The 23,222-nt window shown below is 34.7% G+C and overlaps 1 protein-coding gene across 3 annotated transcripts in view; it reads right to left on the reverse strand.

The window, feature by feature from the left end:
• The window catches only part of LOC149533541 (uncharacterized), a 141,101-nt gene that overhangs the window by 23,817 nt on the left and 94,062 nt on the right, over nt 1-23,222 (reverse strand). For 2 of the 3 annotated variants that reach the window (XM_089803126.1, XM_089803125.1), the window contains exon 11: nt 12,293-12,374. In XM_089803126.1, coding sequence (XP_089659252.1) covers nt 12,293-12,374 — 82 coding nt within the window. Of the gene's footprint in view, nt 1-12,292; nt 12,375-17,205; nt 17,332-23,222 lie in introns of those variants that run through there. The other variant, XM_089803127.1, reaches the window with a different exon arrangement.

A 23,222-nucleotide genomic window follows, 5' to 3' on the forward strand; every position in this document is an offset into this window, starting at 1 on the left:
TTGCATACATTGTAATTGTTCTAACTTCTACCAACTCCTAAGAGGGTTGAGACTTTTAACAGAGCCTAATCCTCTAACAAGGACTCCAAACACTATATGTATTTGATAGACTCCTAACAAGGTGAATATACTTGACAGGATTCTTTTGTTTAGTGGATCATTTTGTGGGTATCATCCCCACTGAGGTTTTCCCTTGGCCAGGGTTTCCCTAGTTAACAAATAATGGTGTTATGAGTTCTCTCTGTGTATGGTTTTATTTACTGTTCAGCATTATTGGCTTACTTTCATATGCATGTTGCAAAGTAGTTAATAATATATCTAGTTGTGGGCAAAAGATTGTAGAATACTGATTCACCCCCCACCTCTCAGTATTATTTATTTCTAACAATTGGTATCAAAGTCCAGTTACTCAGAAGAGGCTTAACAACTTGAGTAAGATCCCTATGGATATGGAACAGTTAAAGAGAAATCTGGAAGAAGCTCTCGAGCAAATTGATCTTCTTACAGAAGAAAGATATAACCTGAAAGATAGGTATGAAGATGCAAAAGATTACATTAGCAAACTAAAAGATAAGATTGATCCTATGGATATATAACAGTTAAAGAGAAATCTTGAAGAAGCTCTTGAGCAAATTGATCTTCTTATAGTAGTAAGAGATAACCTAAAAGATAGGTATGAAGATGCAAAAGATTACATTAGCAAACTAAAAGATAAGATTGATCATCTGAAATCTAGGAAGGAATCAAAAGAGCAAGTGTGACAATGATGAAGTAGCATCACTAAAGAAAGAAAATGAGATCTTGGAGCATTAGTTGAAAATTGTTGAACTTAAGTTGGGTTTGAAGAAGGATGATAGTAAGATTGAACCAAATCTGAAATCTGAGAATGCAGACCTAAGATCCCAGTAGTCTCAAGTAACATTAGAATTAGATTCTATTAAGTTAGAGCATGCAGAATTAGAAAAATACAATACTATTGTAAAAGGAGAATTGACACAAGCCAAACAACAGTTAGAGAAGCTTTATTGCAGTAGTGAGAAAATTGATGAGCAACAATTTTACCAGAGATCTTATGATAAGACAGGTCTTGGATATCTTATTGGAGAAAAGTCAGCCAAGAAAACTGAAGTTAGGAAAGAACCAAATCCAATTGTTGAAACCCCTAAGCCTAAAGAAATTGATCAAAGTAGGATAGAATCAAGCATATTGAGCAAGTTGATTTGTCTGAGAAACATGATAAACCTAAGGAAACAAAGCAAATTAATCCATATCAGAAACATCATGAACCAAAGCAAATAGAACAGTCACCCAAGGAAGTTAGACATGAATTCAGAGGTAGATGTTTTATATGCAATGAAGTTAGTCATATGAAGAGAGATTGCACAGTTAAGTCCTTTAAACCTATCACTAATTTCTATTGTTATAATCATAGTTCAACTTCTCGTTCTCTACCACTTCTTGGCAAGGCCAAAAAAAATATCTCGGCAAATATCGGAGAAAAGTCGGCAACTTCTCGGGTAAATATCGAGAATTTAAAAAATAACTTTTATTTAATTAAAAATGCATTTTTTCACAAAATTCAATAAGTAGATGCATGTATTGAGTCAGTAAATGAGTAAACAAACCAAACAAGATGATCTAGATATATATAAATGCAATAAGTAACAAAATCGCATCCTCATGTGGAATGCTGATGTAGTCACAGACTCTGAACTCTAAAACAAGCTACAAATAGTGAATACCGAATTGTCTTTGTCAAAATATAAACAAATACAAATGTCAAGTTCAATATGAAACTATTCTGACTCTACATCTTCTTCTTCCCCATCCCAATAGTTCTAGTAAAAACTATGGGAGAGCGAGGGGGTCATTTGCTTGGAAAGAGCCGCTCCTAATCCACTACAAATCACTACAAATCAATGCCAAACACTTGGTGCTGCTCCAAAACCCTTCTCCTCCACCCAAGACACTAAACGCAACAAATGAAACAATGAAATGTCGTTTTTTGTAACCGCAAGTTTATACTAGACGCCGCCCACGAGAAAAGTCCAAGTTATAGCAAGAAATTGGTGATATATCACCGACTTCTCGCCAATTTCTCGCTGCAATAAGTTGAAAATCTCGGCACCCTAATCTAGCGATGAAAACTAGAGGCCACCTAAAACTTCTCGCGAGAAGTTTAATTATCGGCGATGAAACGGCAATATTTTAATCTATGGTTATAGCTGTCATGGTTATGGACATAAAGCAGTAGATTGTAAGAAACCTAAGTTTGATACTAGTAATGGATATAGTAGAATGTTTAGAAATACTAACCATACGAGTAATGAAAGAGGGAGATCACAAAGCAGATCCAATGATGGAGAAAGACCTAATGGAGGAAAGAACCAAATTGTATGTTACAAATGTAACAACCCTAGACATATTGCAAGGAATTGCAGAGCACCTGATAGTCGGAATGGAACCAATTAGAGAAGGAATGCACCTGTATGTCAGTTATGCAATAACTTTGGACACATAGCAAGATTTTGCACAATGGATAGAAAGAATTTCAATAGGAATCCTAATTACAGAAGGAACAATAATAGAGATGACAGAAGAAATGGTAATGATAGTGATAACAGTTAGAAGGAAGTACTCAAAGAGCATGTTAATGAATTCAAGGAAGTATTTGTAAAAGCTAGTAATCCAGAAAGTTCTCATACAATTTTAAAAGATCAGTATTATGATGCCCCCGATGGAAGATTGAAGTCAGCAATTGTTTGTGACTCATTCTATTTGAATTAAGCATTTACAGTAGAAGCAGAGTGTCAGTTGATCAGAACTGAAGTTAGAGAGTGAAGTAGACCTTGTGCAATCAGTAGAAGGTAGAAGACATAGTGAGGAAGCTATGGTCAAGTGCGCATGCATTTTTATTATCACCGTAAGTTTTACAGAAGAAAGCAGACTTATTGGTAATCAGGAACAGCATTTGCAGATGAAGTAGATACACATTTAATTTGAAGTTAAATTTGAAATGATTTAAGGATAGCGAACAAGATTTTTAGTACCATTTGTTTGTGTAAAGAATATAGAGCATTTGTGAGCGATTTGACAGCGAATTAAAGTGTCTGAAGTACAGAGTTGAAGAAGCCCTAATACACGATAATCAAGGTATTTTACAAAGGTTTCAATTAAAAGTTTTCAGAATAATCAATTAGCCAGTCCGTATGTGATATTAGTGAGAGACCAAGGTACAAATTTAAGAAACATTGTTTGTTTCTCTAATCAATGATCCTTTGGGAGTGTTTTCACAAATCCCGCCTAATGTATTTCACGTAGATTTTAGAACTTACATTCACTGTAAATTTGAGAGTATTGGAGATGAAGGCATTCATAAGGATTTAGGTATCATGTGCAATGGGAACCTAACCCTGAAACCTAAGTACGCATACCTGAATGAGTTGAACCTGATCAAGTATATGTTTTATACGGAATTTGATAATCACGAATGGAGTAGGATTATTTTGAGCAGAGTTCATCAAGAAATGTTTTGGGTAGGAGATAAACCTATTCTGATTGACAATGACCTAATTCATAAGGTCAAAGGATTGAGTAATGAAGGTTGTAACCCAATAAATGACAAAAACGTTAGGAAGATTGTTGAAACCAATTTGATGGTAGAAACATGAGAGTTGACCTAATTGAGGATACTAGAGTTAGAGATTTGAGCAAGATTATTGGATACAAGCTCAATCACAGTTCAAGAGTAAATTCTGTGCAAGCAGGATTTCTACATGCAGCATATGTGATGGTTGTTGAAAAGATAAAGGTGAAAATGTACGAGATTTTCAGAGTGCAATTGTTGGATAACATTGCAAAGGTGAAGAAATCTAAGAATGCAAGTTTTGGATTTAAATCTTTACTAACCTATTTGTTTTTCCATGCAACCAAGCAATTTCCTGGAATGACAAGTTGGGATAGTAATGAGTGCACCATGAAGATGATCACCCAGTGTTAGAGGGCCAGACTTGAAGATGTTAGAGACAAAGACATAGACAAAATGATGAAGAATTTTCAATTGGAAATGAAACAGAGAAACACCAAAGATGAAATGTGTTTTATGGTAGAAACTGATACAACTTGTATGGAGGCAGTGGAACCTAGAGTTAAATTTATAGAACCTATGGGCTATGAAATGAGTGAAGAACTCATTAACGATTATGCAAAGATTAGACTTCAATCAGAAAGAGACACTGAATGTCCTAGGTGGGGGACATATGAAGAAAAGATGAAGGAATTTCACTCTAAACTTCATAGCAAGGAAATCAAGATGAATGTTGAGAAAAAGATAGAATCCATTCTCAAGGAATTCGATATGACAAGGAAGGAATTCGATGAGATCAAGGGTGTAGCCTTGGAGATGAAGGCGAGCGGACAAACAAAGGTATTGGCAGCTACTCCAATTGTCATTGCAGCACCCTCAAGGGGAGTGACAGTAGCAACATCTACTTCACAAATACCTACTGCTCCCTATGCCGCAGTTGCACAAGCGCAATCTATCAAAGAGCAATCTGGACAGAAGAAGAAACCTGATGAAGATGTAGTAGTAATAGCATCTACGCAAAGAAAATCTAAAAGGTTGGTGAAGGTAAAGCAAGAACCTACACCATTTCCTAAGAAGAGGACCAAGTAAACTACTAGTGGTCTGGGAAAGAGGAGGAAAATATTGCAGATCAGTGAATCTGATGAGTCTGAGGAAGAGACTAGAGAAAAGGCCGTGGAACAGGTAGTTGGTGAAGGCAGAACATCAACTAGTAAGAAAGCCTGGAAACCTAAGGTTGAAAACCCGAATATGCAGATCATTGAGAATGATAGTTTTGTTCAATTAAATAAATATTACAGTTTGTATAGTAACATAGATAGAAGGCAGTTAGAGAATCGAATTGTAAGGACTATGATTTTGAAAAATAAGAGATTTGATAGTATTCAAAATAAGATCCCTAAAGTGTTGTATAATAGGCTACTGAACAGAAAGAGAAGAGTTGTAAAGGACGATATGAAATTAAGAACTAATCTTATTGAGCACAGATGATATAGAAAGTATTTTGAAAGGTATTGAACCTTTGTTAAGAAATAAGAGAAGAGCAATTCTTCTTATGTGTGGAAACTATGAAGAGGTAAACAAAGAAACTGAAGAAGCCATAATTAAGTACATGACTTCTATGCCTAAAGCCACTAAGGAGAGTGCGCACTCAGAAGTAGCAAGCCCAGTGTATGTTGTGGGTAGTACACTTGATGTTGTTGAATAAGAGGTTGAGGAAACTCAGCAAATTAACTCACCTCCACATATAGTTATTGGGACTGAATCCATGCAAGTAGACAGTACTCATATAACAATAGATGATAAAGAAAATCCTTTTGCAAAGTATGGAAGTACATTGTTGGCAATATTACAACCTATTCTAGCTCAGATGAAGAGGATGATGAGGAAGAGGAGAAGAGAAATGCTGAAAAGAAAAGAGAAGAACAAGAAAAAGAGATGAGGAAGATTGAAGATGAAAAGAGAAACGAGAAAGAAAGAATGAAAGAAGAAAAGCAGAAAGAGAGGAAAGAAGACGAGAAGAAAATTACTGAACTACAAGTAATTACACCCAATCTAGCAGCTACCCCAATAGCAGCAATTACTACATTATTTGATGATGATGATGATCAAAAGGGTCTAATGACTTCTTTGAGCAAGTTATTGGAGAAGAATGAGTCTATTAAGACTTTAGAGAAAACTTTGGCAAAAGTTCTAGAAAGAATGCAAAAGACAGTGCAGACTACAATTGCCGAGCCATACATTCAGAAGAAGGCCAAAGAAATGATAAGATCATTTGATGCAAAGTTCACTACTTTGTCTGATATTGCTTCAATGCAATCAGACTAAGCATGATGCATCGTTGTTTGACATAGTATGCACAAATGTCAAAAATGACTTACAGACACTAAATGTTTGCACTTAGGCGCTGAGGAAGAGCTAGTTGAAGGAAAGAAATTGTATGGACAATGTGCAATGTCATACAATTATTTATCAGAGTTTGATAACCTGATCAAAGGCAGAATGAGTCAGCTTCAAACACTCATTATCAAATTGCAGCAACCAGATGTGACCATTGAGGACAGCGAAGCAGAAATGGAGTTAGTTCACAATGCTATCAACGGCATTGAATTTGAAAAGAAGAAGGCAATCAGGAGATTCTGTATCCTTAGAGAATATTTATCTCCTAAAGTTAGCATTTTGCAGAGGCAATTGGAGGAGTGTCTTGTAGCAAAGGCATCCTATGACAAATTCGCCTATACAGATTTGAGCGCAGTAGAAGTTGCATCATATGCATTGTGTGCACTTATCAATATATCAAATACAGTTAAAGAAAATTGGAAGAAGGAGCTTGAGGAGCTGAAACTTGGTTTTGCAGATTGCATATCAAGAATCTCAAGTAAGAATAGAGTAAGGTAACACAATTTTGTTTTGATTGTATAATTTGGGACACCTTTGTCATTGATGTCAAAGAGGGAGAAGAATGCAAAGGAAAATTGTATAGAAAATGTATATATGTGTAAGGGGGAGCTTAGCTATGTATATATGAAATCATTGTAAGAGGAGAGATAAAGAATGTAATGATCCATTAAGACATGAATAAAATTTTCAAGTTTTGAAGGCTAGTTTTTTAGTAGTATCTTTTTGTATTTATTGTTGTTTTGTATGACATCATTTTGGGACTTAGCCAATTTTCCCAAAAGTTGCCATCAATGCCAAAGGGGGAGATTTTTGGCAATATGGCTAGGTAGATGAGTTAATTTTGTCATTTATGGAAACATATATATTTTGGTATTAAATTGTGAAATCAAAGACAGAAAATTGTCTAAGTATTAGACAGTTTGCAACAACTCAAAGATAGATTTGGTATGTACGGATGATAGAGTCTGAGTTAGCTCATGCGTAGTTGAGGATTGACAGTTGACAGTGTAATGATGACATGTGCCAATGCGCAGATCTGTAGGGACAGTATGGCGATAGCTACAGAGTAATTACCAGTATAGGTAATTAACAAAACATAACAAAGCATGATAGTAAAATGAATTGTATGGCTTAAGGAATTATTTTGGTAACAAAATAATTACTTGACTATGATGGGCCAACATCCTAGATGTTAACCCCGAGTTATCTTAATAATTAGCCAAGCGTGTGAAAGCTTCAAGGTCGACTGATCAAGAGTTTTGATAATTTGCAAGGTTTAAGTAAAGACCATATCTTGCGCAACTATAGAGAAGTGAACATGTGATGCGAATTATTGTGAAGAAGGCTTATGCGATATGCAAGCTTTGTATGATGTGAGATCTGATGTATGATCAGAGGATTCGTAAAGTGTAGCAGTGAGACAGTATTGTACGTATATCTATACTTGTGAAAAAACTTATTTATACATTGCATGTTAGGGCAGTAGGCTCTTCTTGCATACATTGTAATTGTTCTGCCAACTCCTAACAAGGTTGAAGCAACTCCTTACAAGATTGAGGCTTTTAACAGGGCCTAGTCTTCTAACAAGGACTCGAGACACTATATGTATTTAATAGATTCCTAACAGGGTCAATATCATTGATAGGATTCTTTTGTTTAGTGGATTAGTTTGTGGATACCATCCCCGCTGGGGTTTTCCCTTCGCCGAGGTTTCCCTAGTTAACAAATAATGGTGTTATGAGTTCTCTCTGTGTATGGTTTTATTTATTGTTCAACATTTTTGGCTTACTTTCATATGCATGTTGCAAAGTAATTAATAATATCCAGTTGTGGACATAAGTTTGTAGAATACCAATTCACCCCCCTCCCCCTCTCTCAGTATTATCTATTTCTAACAAATTGATCCTCACTCGTAACTTCCTCCTCAATGTCACTATCTATTATAACTACTTGCTAATCAAAAGGTCGGCCCATTATGCTTCTATCTTTCCACCTCTCTGCTTAGAACTAAGGTTTGTCCCCAACAACGATGCCAGAAATGTTGTAGGACCATGAAGTAGTTATATGGGAAACGTGGAGAGGTTCTTATCCCACGTATGTAGGCTATACACAACAACTATCTACCAATGCAACCATAATACTATACTGCTAACCAAAACATACAAATTACACAGAGATGGCAAAATATCACTTTATAGATTGTACCAAGGGATCACGTTATCAGTATTACCAATGTTCCCAATATTACCTTACCATCCCAATTCCCAATAATCCCTACATATAGCGCTCATATTGGTTACAAGAACCAACTATCACGACTCTTTGGTACATGTGTTTTCATAAAAACTATATTATATACCTTAATTACTTAGTTGTTGCTTTATTACTAACTTACTAAACTTGCCAACCATGCCTTACCTTACAACTCACCAAGTATTCACTAATCTTTGTGAGTTTTGTATCTATTAATCAAACATGCTCTCGGTCGTAGGATTATCTTAAAACAACTCTCATACATTAAACACATCATTACTATTGCAACTTTTTGATATAAGCTTAGTTGAGATGATATATTTATTCCAAGATGCATAAGGTCTAGTGACATGAAAAAGTAACATAATTGCATCTATTGTTGAGACAAAATAGAATCTTTCTTTCACAAACCAGTGAACTTCTATGCAATGTTTTAAGAAACAATTCATCAAACATCTTGGACATTGATCATTCGAACATGTCAAAACTATAGATGTAGGACGAACTTTTTCCTTTCTTTCCCCATATGTGCTTTCCTTTGACTAAACATTATTTATAAAGCATCCACTTTCCAATGTAGCCCCATTACATTACAAAATCTTCTAGAAATTTTTTAAGATCGTATATTACAACAAACTAATTTAAAAACAAACAATCCCTATATTATAGAAGTAATTGGAAAATATTTGTTTGTTATTAACAGTGATCAAGAGATCAATTTATACAAGAGACTGAACGATGTTTCCTTATGAAACGATCATAAAGAATAGAAACATTCTATTCTAAAAACAGAAAACTAAATAACATTCTAATATTTACAGAAGATTACAATAGATAACCATTAGATACTAAACATAGATAATAGAAACTATCTATTATCGTAATACCCTCCCCTAATGGTTAATCTATCCAGAGCACGAAGCTGTCAAAAAGCATAAAAGGCATATTTTGTCTGCTCAAGGTGCTCTGCACTGTTCGTTGTGGGCTGCAAACCAAATTGCTTAGATAGGACAACTAGGCGCTTCCAACATTCAACCTTCATGTGCTCAAACTTATAGCAATAGTTGCATTGAATGTTCTACTTCCAGGAGCCTTTTGAATCTGGAGCAGAGGATGTATGCAAAGAAGATTGCTGATGGTACTTTGGATAATGCTCCAAAACTTTGAAGATAAGCATAATGCTCCAAAACAAACCGCAAAAAGCCATGATTTTTGAGGTGAAAAATCAATCAAAACCCAACATGATTTTTGTGGTGAAAAATCACTCAAAACCCAACATGATTTTTGAGGTGAAAAAAAATCAAAATCCAACATGATTTTTGTGGTGAAAAATCAATTCAAACCTGACATTATAAAGCTTTATTTTTTTTAGAAAAAACAATAAAACCTAACAGATAATTTTGATGAAACAATTACAAACCCAGAAAGGAATCCCACACATTTTTGCAAATTACAGAATCAAAAAATTTTAAGGGAAATTTTAGAGAAACCCATAAGATTTTTTTCAGGGAAAAAAATATGAAAACTCATCAGAATTTTTTTGAGGAAAAAAAATTATGAAAACCCACCAAAATTTTTAAGGGAGGCAAAATACAATACTTAGCATGGTAAAGTAGCACATGCAAACAACATGCAACAAAGATGCAAGTACATGCAACCCTCAAAAAGTCGAGACTCAGAAAATTTGAAGGGTGACCCAAAAGAGAACTCAAAAAACTCAAAATGAACATGTTCTCGGTTTCTGGATCGGCTGGCTCAAAAATGGAGGCACAAAAATCGAGGCACCCAAAAAATCTGATGACAACCCAATTGAGCTCTCGAAAAATCCACCAAGAATATGCAATCTAAAAAATTTCTTGGACCCGAAAATTAGGGTTTTGAACAGAAACGGCCCTAGCTGCAAAAAAGCTTCAAACAATGACAAAAATGTGCAGAAAAAAATAGACGGATCTGGACAGAAATGGATTGCAGAACCAAACCAAAAGTCGACGAATTCAGATCTCTCAAAATGGAAACCCTAGTCGAATTATGGAGAGAGTTGGAAGCAAATATGCATGTAAAGAATTTCGAAAATAGAAGGCAGATAATTTCAGCAAAGAAATTATAATTATTTTTGAAAAAAATTAGAGTATTGGCTCTAATACCATATTACAGAAGTAATTGGAGAATATTTGTTTGTTATTAACAGTGATCAAGAGATCAATTTATACAGGAGACTGAACGATGTTTCCTTAAGAAACAATCACAAAGAATAGAAACATTCTATTCTAGAAACAGAAAACTAAATAACATTCTAATATTTACAAAAGATTACAATAGATAACCATTAAATGCTAAACATAGATAATAGAAACTATCTATTATCGTAATACCCTATGCATTAAGTATCTCCTTATATAGCTATGCATATAAAATTCTCTCTATACATAGTTGATAGTCAATTAGGGTTAAATTATATCAACTTTAATTGTGCTCAAAATAAAGTGTATAAAACACATTTTATATTATTAAAATCTCATGTGAGGCATATTTGCAAATCCCTTGAAAGTAAAAAATGTTATGACTCTAGTAATCAAAAGTCCAAGCATGTGTAAACTTTTTCCTTGCTTTTGTTTCTGGCTAATCCTGAACTGGTTCACTAGTTTGATTCAAGCTTTGTTCCTGGGTCAATTCCAGTCTAGGTTTACCCAGATCCCTAGATTCAAACATAACTAGGCAAAATTCAGAGTCCCTAGGCAGTACCTTCAGCAACAGCCAAAAGAATCACCTGTGATTCCTAAAACATTAATGAAGAATGCAAAAAATTTAGACCCCAACCCTACCTACTGAATCTCTCAGGTCTTGATCAAAGATGGACACAAGGTTGCTACAAAGTGTCATTTGCATGTTGCAGCTAGTCAGAGAGGCTTCTGTCAACTGCCCAAACTTAAACCACTGACATGGTCAAAACATACAAAACATGTTTATTTATGGTCCAACATTCCAAACCATGTTTGTACCAGGGAATGACATATAGCTATGGCATATTTTATTATTAGCAAATGCTTAATCTGAGTTTATAGTTAAACATTCTAGAAAACATAGATATAACTAGGTGAGCAATTAGAGGATTCTGCATACACAAAAAATATTGTGATATACCTGTCAAAATAAAATCCATATAATTAAATAATAGATAAATAAAATAATAATGTTCATTGCATAATATATTAATATGAAATATAAGAATAAAATACTATAATATAAATATATAAAGTAAATAAATTATAAGTAGTAATATTGATATTGCTATAATTGATATAATTTATATTATTAATATAATATATGTTATTAATATAATTAATATACCAACCAAATATATATATATATATATATAGAATATTATTATTATTTATGAAAGGACATGACTCTTTAAGTATGAGAAACTATATATATAGAATATTATCATTAAGAAATCATATTGAGATATGGGAAATACAGAGAGTATATATGAAATAAGTCTGCAAATAGTTTAATAGGGAAATATTTAAGTCCCAGCAGGGGACATTACAAATATGCAGCCTTGGCATGAAGGACACACGGTTGCAACAAAGTGTGCCATTTGCATGTTGCAGCTAGTCAGAAAGGCTACTGTCAACTGTCCAAACATAAACCACTAACATGGTCAAAATTTACAAAACATATTTATATATGGTTCAACACTCCAAATCATGTCTGCAGCAGGGAATCCCATATAGCTATTGCATATATTTATTATTAGCAAATGCTCAAACTGAGTTTATAGTTGATATCCTAGAAAAAATAGATATAACTAGGTGAGCATTAGAGGATTCTGCATAGGCTGAAAATATGCAGCCTCGGCATGTTAACAACTATACACGGCACAAACTGTAGCTCTTTAACCCTACAAAACTTATGCTGATTGAATTAAACAAACTAAAGTGTGGTTAACAACAGAAAACTAAATATTCAAAGTAAAACTGAAATGTCGAGAGCACCAAACATAAATCCAACTGATGATTGTAAAAAAATATGTAAGATGGTTGAGATCCTTACCGACAGGAGGGTGAAATCCCTTCACAGCATCAAAATTCTTGTATGTATAACCGACAAAATTTAAATCCTTTGCTGTCAGCATCTATTCAAAGAATACACAAACGATCAATATAATTACATCAGAAATTTCTGAAAAAAAAAAGCAGATGCTAACTTCCAACAAAGACTTTGTGCATAAATAACAGCAAGAAATTATTTTTTGTCATTGCAAGAGTCTCAATCTAGTTCTGAATGTAAGTATAATGCAGTTAAAAGAATTTTGATAGCATCTAACTTATCTTTGTGATCTCTAAAAGATCTTGAAAAATTAAAAAATACACTGCAAGATCAGTCAGAAAGATTCTTTCTTGATGCCTGCTGAATTCATATTCTCAAGTAACATGATTTTTTATAACTCTGGCATTCAATAAAAACCAAAACTTTTATGACAAGAATAATCTACAAGATCGTAAAATATGAGAACTGCAAGGCTAGCTTTGATTCAACATTTTCTCAATTACCATTTGTTCATGTGAGCTTTCACTAATTTACATGGGTTTGCACATGTAAGCGGGCAACTTTAAATGGTATTTTAGGAAATGGGAATATTTCTCAAGTTTAAATAGCTTTCACATGTATTAGAAAATCACATGATCACACCAGAGTATTCATATGACATCAGAAAAAATATTAAATCTCGTCAATGATAACAACACAGAAATAAGATTGGTTATTATGCATACAAAGGCACATGTAATGTAATATGAAATGTAACCAGTCACTTGCCCTGCACAGTTAGTAAAAGAGTTTTCATAATATTGAAAAAAAATTATTTACAATTCTATAAGCCTGTCAATGATAGTTAAAATTAAAATTTAAAATGCAATTCAAAAAAACTAAACAAGAGAAAATAAATTCTGATATCAAAATTAAAAATTAAAAATGCTAGTGTAAAGCCCCTGAAGAGCACACGATTATACTGAGAAGGGGTAAGGGGGAAGGGTGAGCGTGGGGAGGTGAATCAGTATAATCACAACTTTGTCAATTTCAAACCTTTTATCCAAGAAATAACTCCAAATACTGAAATAAACAATTATACACATGGCCATAATAACACAGTGTTTACATGGTAACCCAATGCAAGAGAAAACCACGGTAAATAAATGCTTTTATATAAAACTTTTTCTTTTACAATGTTTTTGTAGCTTTCAACCTACTAGAGGCTCCAAGCCCTATGTTTATGAGCACTAACTTGCTGGAAGCTCCAACTCCCACACTTCGCAGGGACCGACCCACTAGAAGCACCAACCCCCCTTGTTGCATTTGTGAGCACCAACTCACTGAATGAATGAAAAAATATAATAACATCTGCCAGGCCAAAACAGCCTATGGACTACCTAGAAAAGCACACCCCGCCCCCCGCCCCCACTACCTAGAAAAGCACACCCCCCACCCCCACCCCCCAAAAAGGGCAAGAGAAAATTAGGCCTTTTGAAACTATTTGTTTAGGTCCGCTCTTCGACAATTAATGTCAATCATTAAATTTTGGTGTCATGTCTAGCTATGTTTCCTCAAAAATAGTATCTGAATTGCTGGTTGCAAGGATATCCCCGTTGCTGGAGCGGATCTCAATGTACACTGGGCATTGCATGATACAATGTTGCTCTGTTTCCACCACTCCCATGTTGCAAAATAAACATTTTCTTTCTTCCCATTCTTCTTTTGGTAGCGTCCATCTACCCATTTCATACCTCAAGCGATGAGAACCCGTTCTAGGTTACCCTATGAGCATTTTAGCTTTCCAATTGATATTTGCTCCTATGTGTGCTTTCTCCACATGATCACTCATTAGGTTAAATTCTTTGATATAATATTCTGTTTTGCGACCTTTTATTTTGACCATATGAGACTGCACACAAATTGCTTTTCCACCTTGTTAATCTTGCTTGCTCAACTGATCATGGACAACTAAATCACCTTTTATTATACTTCCCTTTTCCCTCTGCTTCAAGCCTGCATATCCCCTTTTGATTTGCATCTAAATATTCTTCTATATCTACATATATATCTCTTTTAAATCTGCATATTTATATCCCCATTTTAATCCACCCCCAATTTATGTGATGTTACTTGTAATTACACAATATATAATTTTGTGCCTTCATACTTTTTATTCATATATATATATATATATATATATATATATATACTTTTATCTCTGTTTGTATGCTCTTTCATTATTATATCATTCTTATCTACCGCTCTTGCTTTTATCTTTCACTCTTCTCTATTTTATTCTCATGCATACATACATATATCTATATCAGTTTTAATAAATGTGAATACATATTCTTTAATCTCCACTCACTTTCTTATTTCTGATACAGAAACAGACACACACATTTTTCTACATGCTTCACTTTCATTCCAGAAATACTAATCGCACTCTTCCTTTTATCCGCTATTTCACAACACACATTCACTCTGCTACTCATTCTTCTTATATATTCTTATATCAAATAGAAAGAGACGTCTTTTAGGAAAGAGGCATTACTTCATGTTTTAATTAATATTTAGTAATGGTCAAGTCTCTCTCCTTAATTATTTGTATAAACAAAATACACAATAACCACTCCATAATGACACTTTCACTATAGTCATTCTCTTTAATTGCTGATTACTCTTCTTCAAGGAGACGTGGCTAGTATCCTTGCTGACTGGATTATTGTCTTGACTTAGCTGCTCACTTTCTTTCTCATTGTCGTGATCATCTATTCACTGTGTAATCTGTATCATTTACTATTTTCAAAGTAGTGTTTATTAATCTCTATCCAGATAAATTGTTCAGCACTAGATTATCGCTGCACATATATAATATATCACAACGTTTCAATATTGCTGTCTTATGGTTCAAGATGACATACAATCTATCCCCATCTATCCGAACTGTAAATGCACTTGATGGCATGACTTTGTCTTCAATCTGAAATAGTTCATAAAGACGTGGATTCCTGGCTACTTTCAGTGTTTTACCCTTCCAACTCATTACTTGATTCCTTATTGTGAAAGGACATTATCGTGGGCTCCTCTAACCGCCAGCAAATGTATTCTTTCCTGTCGATACCATACAAGATGAATATCTTTGTTTCTTCTTTATCACTTCCTAAGAAATAATCATCGCATTGACTTAATTGATATTTTATGAATCACTTTACTTCCAGTTCGCCCTTTACTACATCATAATTGATTTTGTTGCTTCATGCAGAACTTCATGCAATCACCATATTATTGCCACTGCTTCTTGTCCGGCAAAAAGGGCAGTTAGACAATTACCGGTGCGGACACGGTTGTGTCATTTCATTGGCACCATTTCGAATATTATAAATGTCGTGAACACTTATGTATTTTGGCATCATTATCATTGTATGAAATATCATTGTTGTGTACGGAGAGCATTTTGATAATGAATAGTATTTTGCATTCATTATATGTTTTCTTTCCTGTTCACCCACGGGCAACGGCACCAAATGTTCAGCCCGTGGGTGAATAGGAAAGAAAACATATAATCAATGCAAAATACTATTCATTATCAAAATGCTCTCCGTACACAACAATGATATTTCATACAATGATAATGATGTCAAAATACATAAGTGTTCACAACATTTATAATATCCAAAACGGTGCCAATGAAACGACACAACCATGTCTGCACCGGTAACTGTCTAACTACCCTTTTTGTCGGACAACACTGCTCAAGTATGTTCATTGTGACTTCATCTCAATGCTTGTCCATAATATTTGTTTTCATTGCTGCTTTCTATTAACTATGGTTGACCTGTTTATTATCAGAAAACAGCCGATATATATCGCTGCTTTCTTCATTGCATGGATGACTTGAGGATGACTGTTGCTTTATTGTTTCTTTTTAATTAATCATCAGATTAAACAAGCTATCGCCACCTTACTCACTGCGTTCTTATTAACATGTTTGAGATCAATTTATCTGTTGTCCACTAATCTTCTATTCACAAATTTCCCAATGTATGTACTCGATCATGTCTGATGAGTAATTTGACTCTTTAGTCATATATTTGTTCAAATACCTCTAGACTGAGATTTTTTGTCGACATCCTTGGTATTAGACTTTAACAACTTTTATGTATACCTCTGTATGATACATTGTATATCTGCTTGTTTATCCTCTGTGAGTTTTTATAGGTAATCTTCTTGCACCACACCTGTCTTCCTTCAACTCTTTCTCTAGCTTTCTTCACCTATTATTCAATTGTGAAATATATATAGGCCTCCAAGTTTGGTGTACATGTTGACTGTTTCTATGCAGCATAGTACACTTTCATGTCTTCTTGACTCCTAAGAAACATCTACATCTTCTTAATCATTGCTATCATTAACACGATGATCTTGTAGACAAGTGCTTTGGTTATTTGACATTAATGATGGTTATGGTTATATATTTTATCCATCTTTGACATCAATGACAATACTTTCATCAGCCCCTTCCCCGATTTTTACTTCCTTATTTCTATGTATATTGCTGTTCAATTGTTTTCATTCTATAGTGCTTGCATAGGTAATGCTTAAATTTTGGGTGCAATATTCAATGTGCAAAAATTTAATGCATATAGAAACTAAGTAACATATTATTGTTCAAAATAATCACTTTTACATTGCATACAAAACTTAAATCTTTACAGCCTACAGATGACAAAATTCAATTCTGATCTTTATTGGCAGCATTGTATAGCCTTCATTCTAGTGTTTTTGCCATTACACATTCCATGATATACTCAGCCTTAAATAACAAAATATTTAGCTTGAACAACCACATGTAAGGGAAAAGAAGCTCTTTGAATTATTATATCAACAAGGTTAAGGTCTCACGGCCTGAGCAAAGAGGAAACCCACACTAGTATTTTGAAATCTCACTCCAATAGCACGGATACACCAAGAACGGCAAAGAAGGCCCAGTATTTCACTCAACCCTCATGTCATCATGCAAAAAATTGAACACTCCCCAATCAACTTCTGCAGTCTATCTGAAATGATAATTGATTGATTGAAAATAAAATAATTACAAATGAGACGAATGCTCCTTAAATAAGGAATTACAAAGATGATGTTTTTAAAAGAAACAATTGTTAACTAAAAGTGGAAATGGAAAGATATTAAACTGACACACAGATAATAGAAAGTTGCTAACTAAACTAACTAGACAACTTAAATGACTTAAATGACTATTATAAGCGAAATAATACATTTTTATGCCCTGATGGTCAGTTTATTAGCTAACTACCCTACAAAAGAATTGATAGAATCTGCAGGTCATTTGGCCATGACTGCATATGTTGCACTAAGTTAATATTTACTCTAAGCTTTACTTAGGTGTCATTAATTAACAATTAAGTACAAGAAATAGTACAGTTAACTACCTACCGGTCTATTCCTTGCCTTTATAAACAAGGTTCAGTACAGTATGTAACTATCTCAATTCAATACATCATTCATTGGTGATATATCCAGTTTTATTGTCACGTAGTATCAGAGCCATTGACCAGCATATCCTTCCACCATTGAGAGCTTTCACCAGATTTGTTGAGCTCCCAAGGGTCTAGATAATAGCAATCTATTCATGCCATTTTATTTGGCACATGACCATCTATTTCTTAATTCATTCATGGTTGGCTGTGCACATCAATCCATGTGCTCAAATAATCAAATATCTATTGTATTCAACTCAATCCGCCAATTGGTCATATTTCAGCCTATTTCGCTAATTGTGCTCCTTATTTGGCCAATTTATTATTTATATATCAGATCAGGCATTCAAGATTTTTCTGATTTCATAGTTGTGATAACCCTAAGGCAGCATTTCGTTGATATTTTCGAGCTCTTCTGCAGAGATCAGGCAGCAATATACATTCTCATTTGCTGGTGATACTTCCCAGCCATCGTCTTCACAATCTGCAATACATACAGTGGTGTATATCCTTCCTTGACATTACAGGTGGCTTCTCTATTTGTGTCCCATGTAGTATAGAGGAGCATCTTCCAAGCATAGGTGCTGGGAGATATCATTGACTAGACATCGAAGCCCTAGATTGACTGCATAATTTGCCTTGTGACAGAGGATATTCATTGCAACTGGCAGGCCTCTATATTTATTTGGATCTGATTCCATTCTGCTATTAGAGCCATATACTCATCAGAGAAGCAATATCATCTTTATCAGCAACGAAATTGTTATTTGTGGAACAATTTATTGTTTTTCTTATGCCTGCTTTGGCAATTTGAGGCTGCATCTCTTTTTGTCTGTGGTACATGTTTCAAGGTTTTTTGTTTTGGAAGTGGTTTCATTAATGTTGGGGCAGGTTTATTGCTTGGATTGATTCTCAGATCTGCATTTTCTATTGGGCACAAGAGTCATACAGGCTCGATCCTTCTCTATTTGCTACAGCCCATATTTTATTCATTGTCTCTTTTCCAGATTGGTGCAATTAGAGCGGTTGCAGTTGGTATCATTGGTTCTGCACATTGAGACTTGTGCAAGCCAATTCATGGTTCTTCACCCAAGCCTTTCCATGGACCTCCATTTCGTCATTTTGCCAAGTTTTTTGAATATCTGACCTTGGTTTTTCCAAAGTCTGAGCACAATAATTAAAAGATTAGGATTTTACCCTGTATTCCCTAATAGTAGAACAAGTGGACCCATTAAGCCATGTTTATAGCATTTGGTATGGGATTTCAATCCCACATGTATTGCTGCAAATGGAGTTAAATTTATTTATTTTTTAAGTTATTCCACGATGATATGATCACAGGTTAAGTGGTTCCCTCCAACGTGAGTAGAGGTTTTTTCATTTTTTCCCTCAAAAGAAAAGGTTTTGGATTTTTTTCCACAAAAATATGGCTTTCAATTTGTAATGAAATGTTTTGACAATTTTTTAATAAAATCATGCTTTCTTGTACTGTTTTGGGTCACAACTCAGGTTTTGAGGGAGAACAGTGTCCTGCAAAAGTTTTGGACGATTTTTATTTACAAAATCTTGGGTTTTCAACAACAAAGAAAAACCATGATTTTGGGAAAATTGTGCAGAACACTTTTATAAAGAAATCACAAGTTTTGTGAAAAAACCAAACAAAACCCAAGAAAAACTACAACACTTTTTGCAACACCAGTGCAAAATTCTAGATTGCAAAAGAACTACACAAAAAAACCACGATCTAATGAAAAATCGTGTAGAAAAACATAAAGCCCTTCAATACTAGACTAAAACCCTTTGAAAATGGTGTAATCCCTACAAGTCACAAAAATTTTGTCCTCTTCAGAAAAATGACGTCCATTGAAAATCCTTTCATAGCAAACCAAGGCACAATGTGGAAATCCTTTGTCAAATAAAAGAGTGTTGTTTCTCCAATAAAAACGCAAACCTTCAAAACAGCTACACAAAAATAAAACACAAGTAGAGATTTGCAAATTGGGACAAAAGCTCAACCAATCATGACACTTCTAGACCCAAAGTTAAGACAAGTATGGAAGAAAACCCTTGATCTACATTTATTTAGTCTTGAAATTGTAATTTTAACTTTAGGTGAGAAATGAAATAATTTATAAATATAAGCTTATCAAATCTAACGATATTTAGTTATCATAAGATTCGCCTGCTTTAGCAATTCATAAAATGTCGATGGTCTACACCTCACAGTATTGCCCTTACTGAGTTCAGGACCCACCCTTTTAGTCTTGAGGCCATTTTTTATCTTGTCTAGTTCCTTCACCATCTTCGTGTCGCTAAAGGTATCCCTATCTTGCTTATTGCTCCTCAGGGTCCCTTGATATATTGTTTCCTCCCTCCTATCAAGCTCATTGTTAGCTCGCTAGGGCCACGGCTCTTCTTTGTTTTATCGAGATTGATATTAACCACCTTCACCCCTTTCAATATTCTTTGGATGCCCCTCCCCACCTCCTATCCTCTAGACATGAGTTGAACCAATGCATTAGAGATGATATTACCAAACTAATGAGACTCGGACCCGGCCCGGACTCAACAAGGGTAACTCGACTCATGACTCGGCTCGAACTTGCTTGTGACTTGGTAGTGACTCAACAAAGTGACAAAACCCTTGAAATTTAGAGATATTTTAGGATTTAAAGAAATTCCATCCACCCATTATTGAATAAAGCTCAAAGACACAATAACATCATGAAATGGAAGGTAATTTGATCACATACATAGCATACATCGATTACATAAGTACAAAGGTAAATTTTAGATGTATTAAGAAAATTTTGAAAAGAAAAATTAAAAATCAAAAGAGTCAGATGAGTCAGCTAGGTGAGTCAGGCAAGTCAGTGAGCCGAGTCAACCGAGGCAGGTGAGTCAGCCCACTTGACCCACCGAGTCAAGGCCACGGGTCATTTTGACCCAGCCAGGGTAACTGGACTTGCCAACCTAGACAACTTGCGGCAAGTCTCGTTACTATGGATATTACAAGTAGTATATTCATACCACATTGGTTACTCCCACGGGGAGCTCCACTCAAAGACAGCTTTCTATGTTGAGCACTGTATGGAGGTTATGTTCTAAAGTATGTCTAGACACTAATGCTAAGAGCACATGCAAAACTATGAAGACGAGACAGAGTTATAAGGATTTTACTGAAGGCAGCTTTCGGACAGTGCTTCTTTAAAGTGGATACTATTGTGTTAATTCTATCTCCTCACAAGGATGGAATTGGCTTAAGTGCACTGAGATAGAGGTTGAAGACATGTCAGAGATGCCCTTGTTAAGAAGGCTCAATTATAAGATCATCAAATCAAAAGTTATGAAGATTGTGAGCCAATAGTTTGCAAATATCTTTTGATCAGAGCAGAGTTTGGTGCAGTTGATGCAGGGTGAGCTTAAAAGGAACTGATTTGGCAAGATAAGTTGATGGTCAAATAGTTGTTTCTTCGTATTTGTATTATTCAATAAGAAGAGTACTAAGGCTGTTTGGACAATGGGTTCAGTTGTCCGCCTGTCAATTCCTAACATGGTTGGGAAAACTCCTAACAGGTTTAGAATCTCCTAACAAGGACTCATATGTACTGATTGTATTTCATTGACTCCTAACAGGGTCTACCCTTTCACAAGAAACTTTTATTTTAGTACATCATCTTGTGGGCATCATTCCCACTAAGGTTTTCCCTCTGATCAAGGATTTCCCTAGTTAAAATGTATGGTGTTATTATGCATGGTTCTCTTTCTATGGTTGTTGCATCTACTGTTTACATGTTTCAAAATTAATAAAGATATTGAGAGCTGTTTTAAATGCATAACTGATTCACCCCCCCCCACAATTATCTGGGTGGACTTTACTTGCTAACGTTAAGACCCCGTACACCCTACTCGTAGGTCACCCCGAGATGCAAAATCAACGACATCGACTCCACCCTCCTCTTTTCTACTGGTTATCCTTTCAATCTAGGATTCTTCTCTATCTCCTCGGGTTCCTAGTTTTTGTTTGCTGGCTTTTCCACCCTCCTCATGTTTCTTCAGGCCTTGGTTCCTCTTTCCTTCTTTATGTTGTTCTTTTCTTTTTGAGCACCATTTGGTATTCTTGTTGTGTGTTGTATTTCTTGTTCAGTTCTTTAGTCCCTTTGACTTGTTTATGGTCACCTGTTAGACATTAAAAAAAAATTATCTTTATCTTTGGTTTTATCTTTAACTTAAAATCCTAAGAATAATTGAAAAGACACAACATAAATCCTATGTTGAGCATTGTTTTGCTCCTTGATAAATAAAGTTTCAAAGATATGTAACCTTTGCCTTCATCCCTTTCTAAGAATCATAACATTCAAAAAAAATGTTCTTAATCTAGTATTGACATTCATTAAGAATGTCCTTGATCTTGACAGTAAGAATCTCCTTGATCAGGTCTAACACTCACTAAAAATGTTATCCACCATGACACTCACTATGAATGTAATTGTAAACACTAACAATCTCCTTGATTTGATCTTTGACACTCGCTAAAAATGCACTTGATGATATTTCTTTTGTATTTAGTGATCTTCTATCAATGAGCGGCCTTTCCTTACTTATTCTTTTCAGATTCAATTTTTTGCACTATGATAACTTGTTGATTGATGAATTGGTTCCTCTTATGATATTTGTCCTTCTATGTTGGATATGAACAATGGTAATTGAATGTCCTTATCAATTAATAATTGCCTATTTGCTATATATATATTTGTTTAGTGTTGATGACATATAGAATTTGCCACAACTTTGTCTCTTCATATGCTTCCTGATAAAATTTATTTCTCATGTATGGTAGGGGTCGATGTTGTGTGGTGAGATCGAATGCTCTTGTGATATGATTGCTTGATTTTATAATTTATTGATGATGATGTATTAGTGTTTTCTAAGAACAATCTCCCCTTTATAATTTTCAAGTAAAAGGGTCACCACCTTTCATAACATTTGACACCACTTTGCATTGTTGCCTATAAAAACTAATATGTTATTCTCCTAACTGATCTCCTTTTTAATTCCATACCCCTCTTCAATGAAGTTCTTCTCTTTTATAATTTTTTTTTTGAGTGCAAGTAGTCACACCTTGTCATTTGCAAATGCCCTTCTGAAAAGGTCACAACCTTTGACCATGAAAAGATACACATGTTTGACAACTACTACCCCTTTCACTTCCTATCTCAAATCTGTCTTTGCTACTTTTTAAAAATGCACATATCCCATTTAAGATCTGCGCATATTCTTCTTCTAGATCTTCATATCGTATTTTTTAATTTCCTTCTCAACTCTTATTTCAGATCCCTCTATACACATCTGCTCTGAATTTGGTCTAGATCTCCTCCAGTCCTTTCTCCTCCTTCCCATTTAATCCTTCTTCCCCATTATATCCTCCCATGTAAGGGAGCGCAACTCTT

This window comes from Cupressus sempervirens, chromosome 10, assembly GCF_028749045.1.
Source record: "Cupressus sempervirens isolate cs-2001-9-10 chromosome 10, ASM2874904v1, whole genome shotgun sequence".
Lineage (NCBI taxonomy): Eukaryota > Viridiplantae > Streptophyta > Pinopsida > Cupressales > Cupressaceae > Cupressus > Cupressus sempervirens.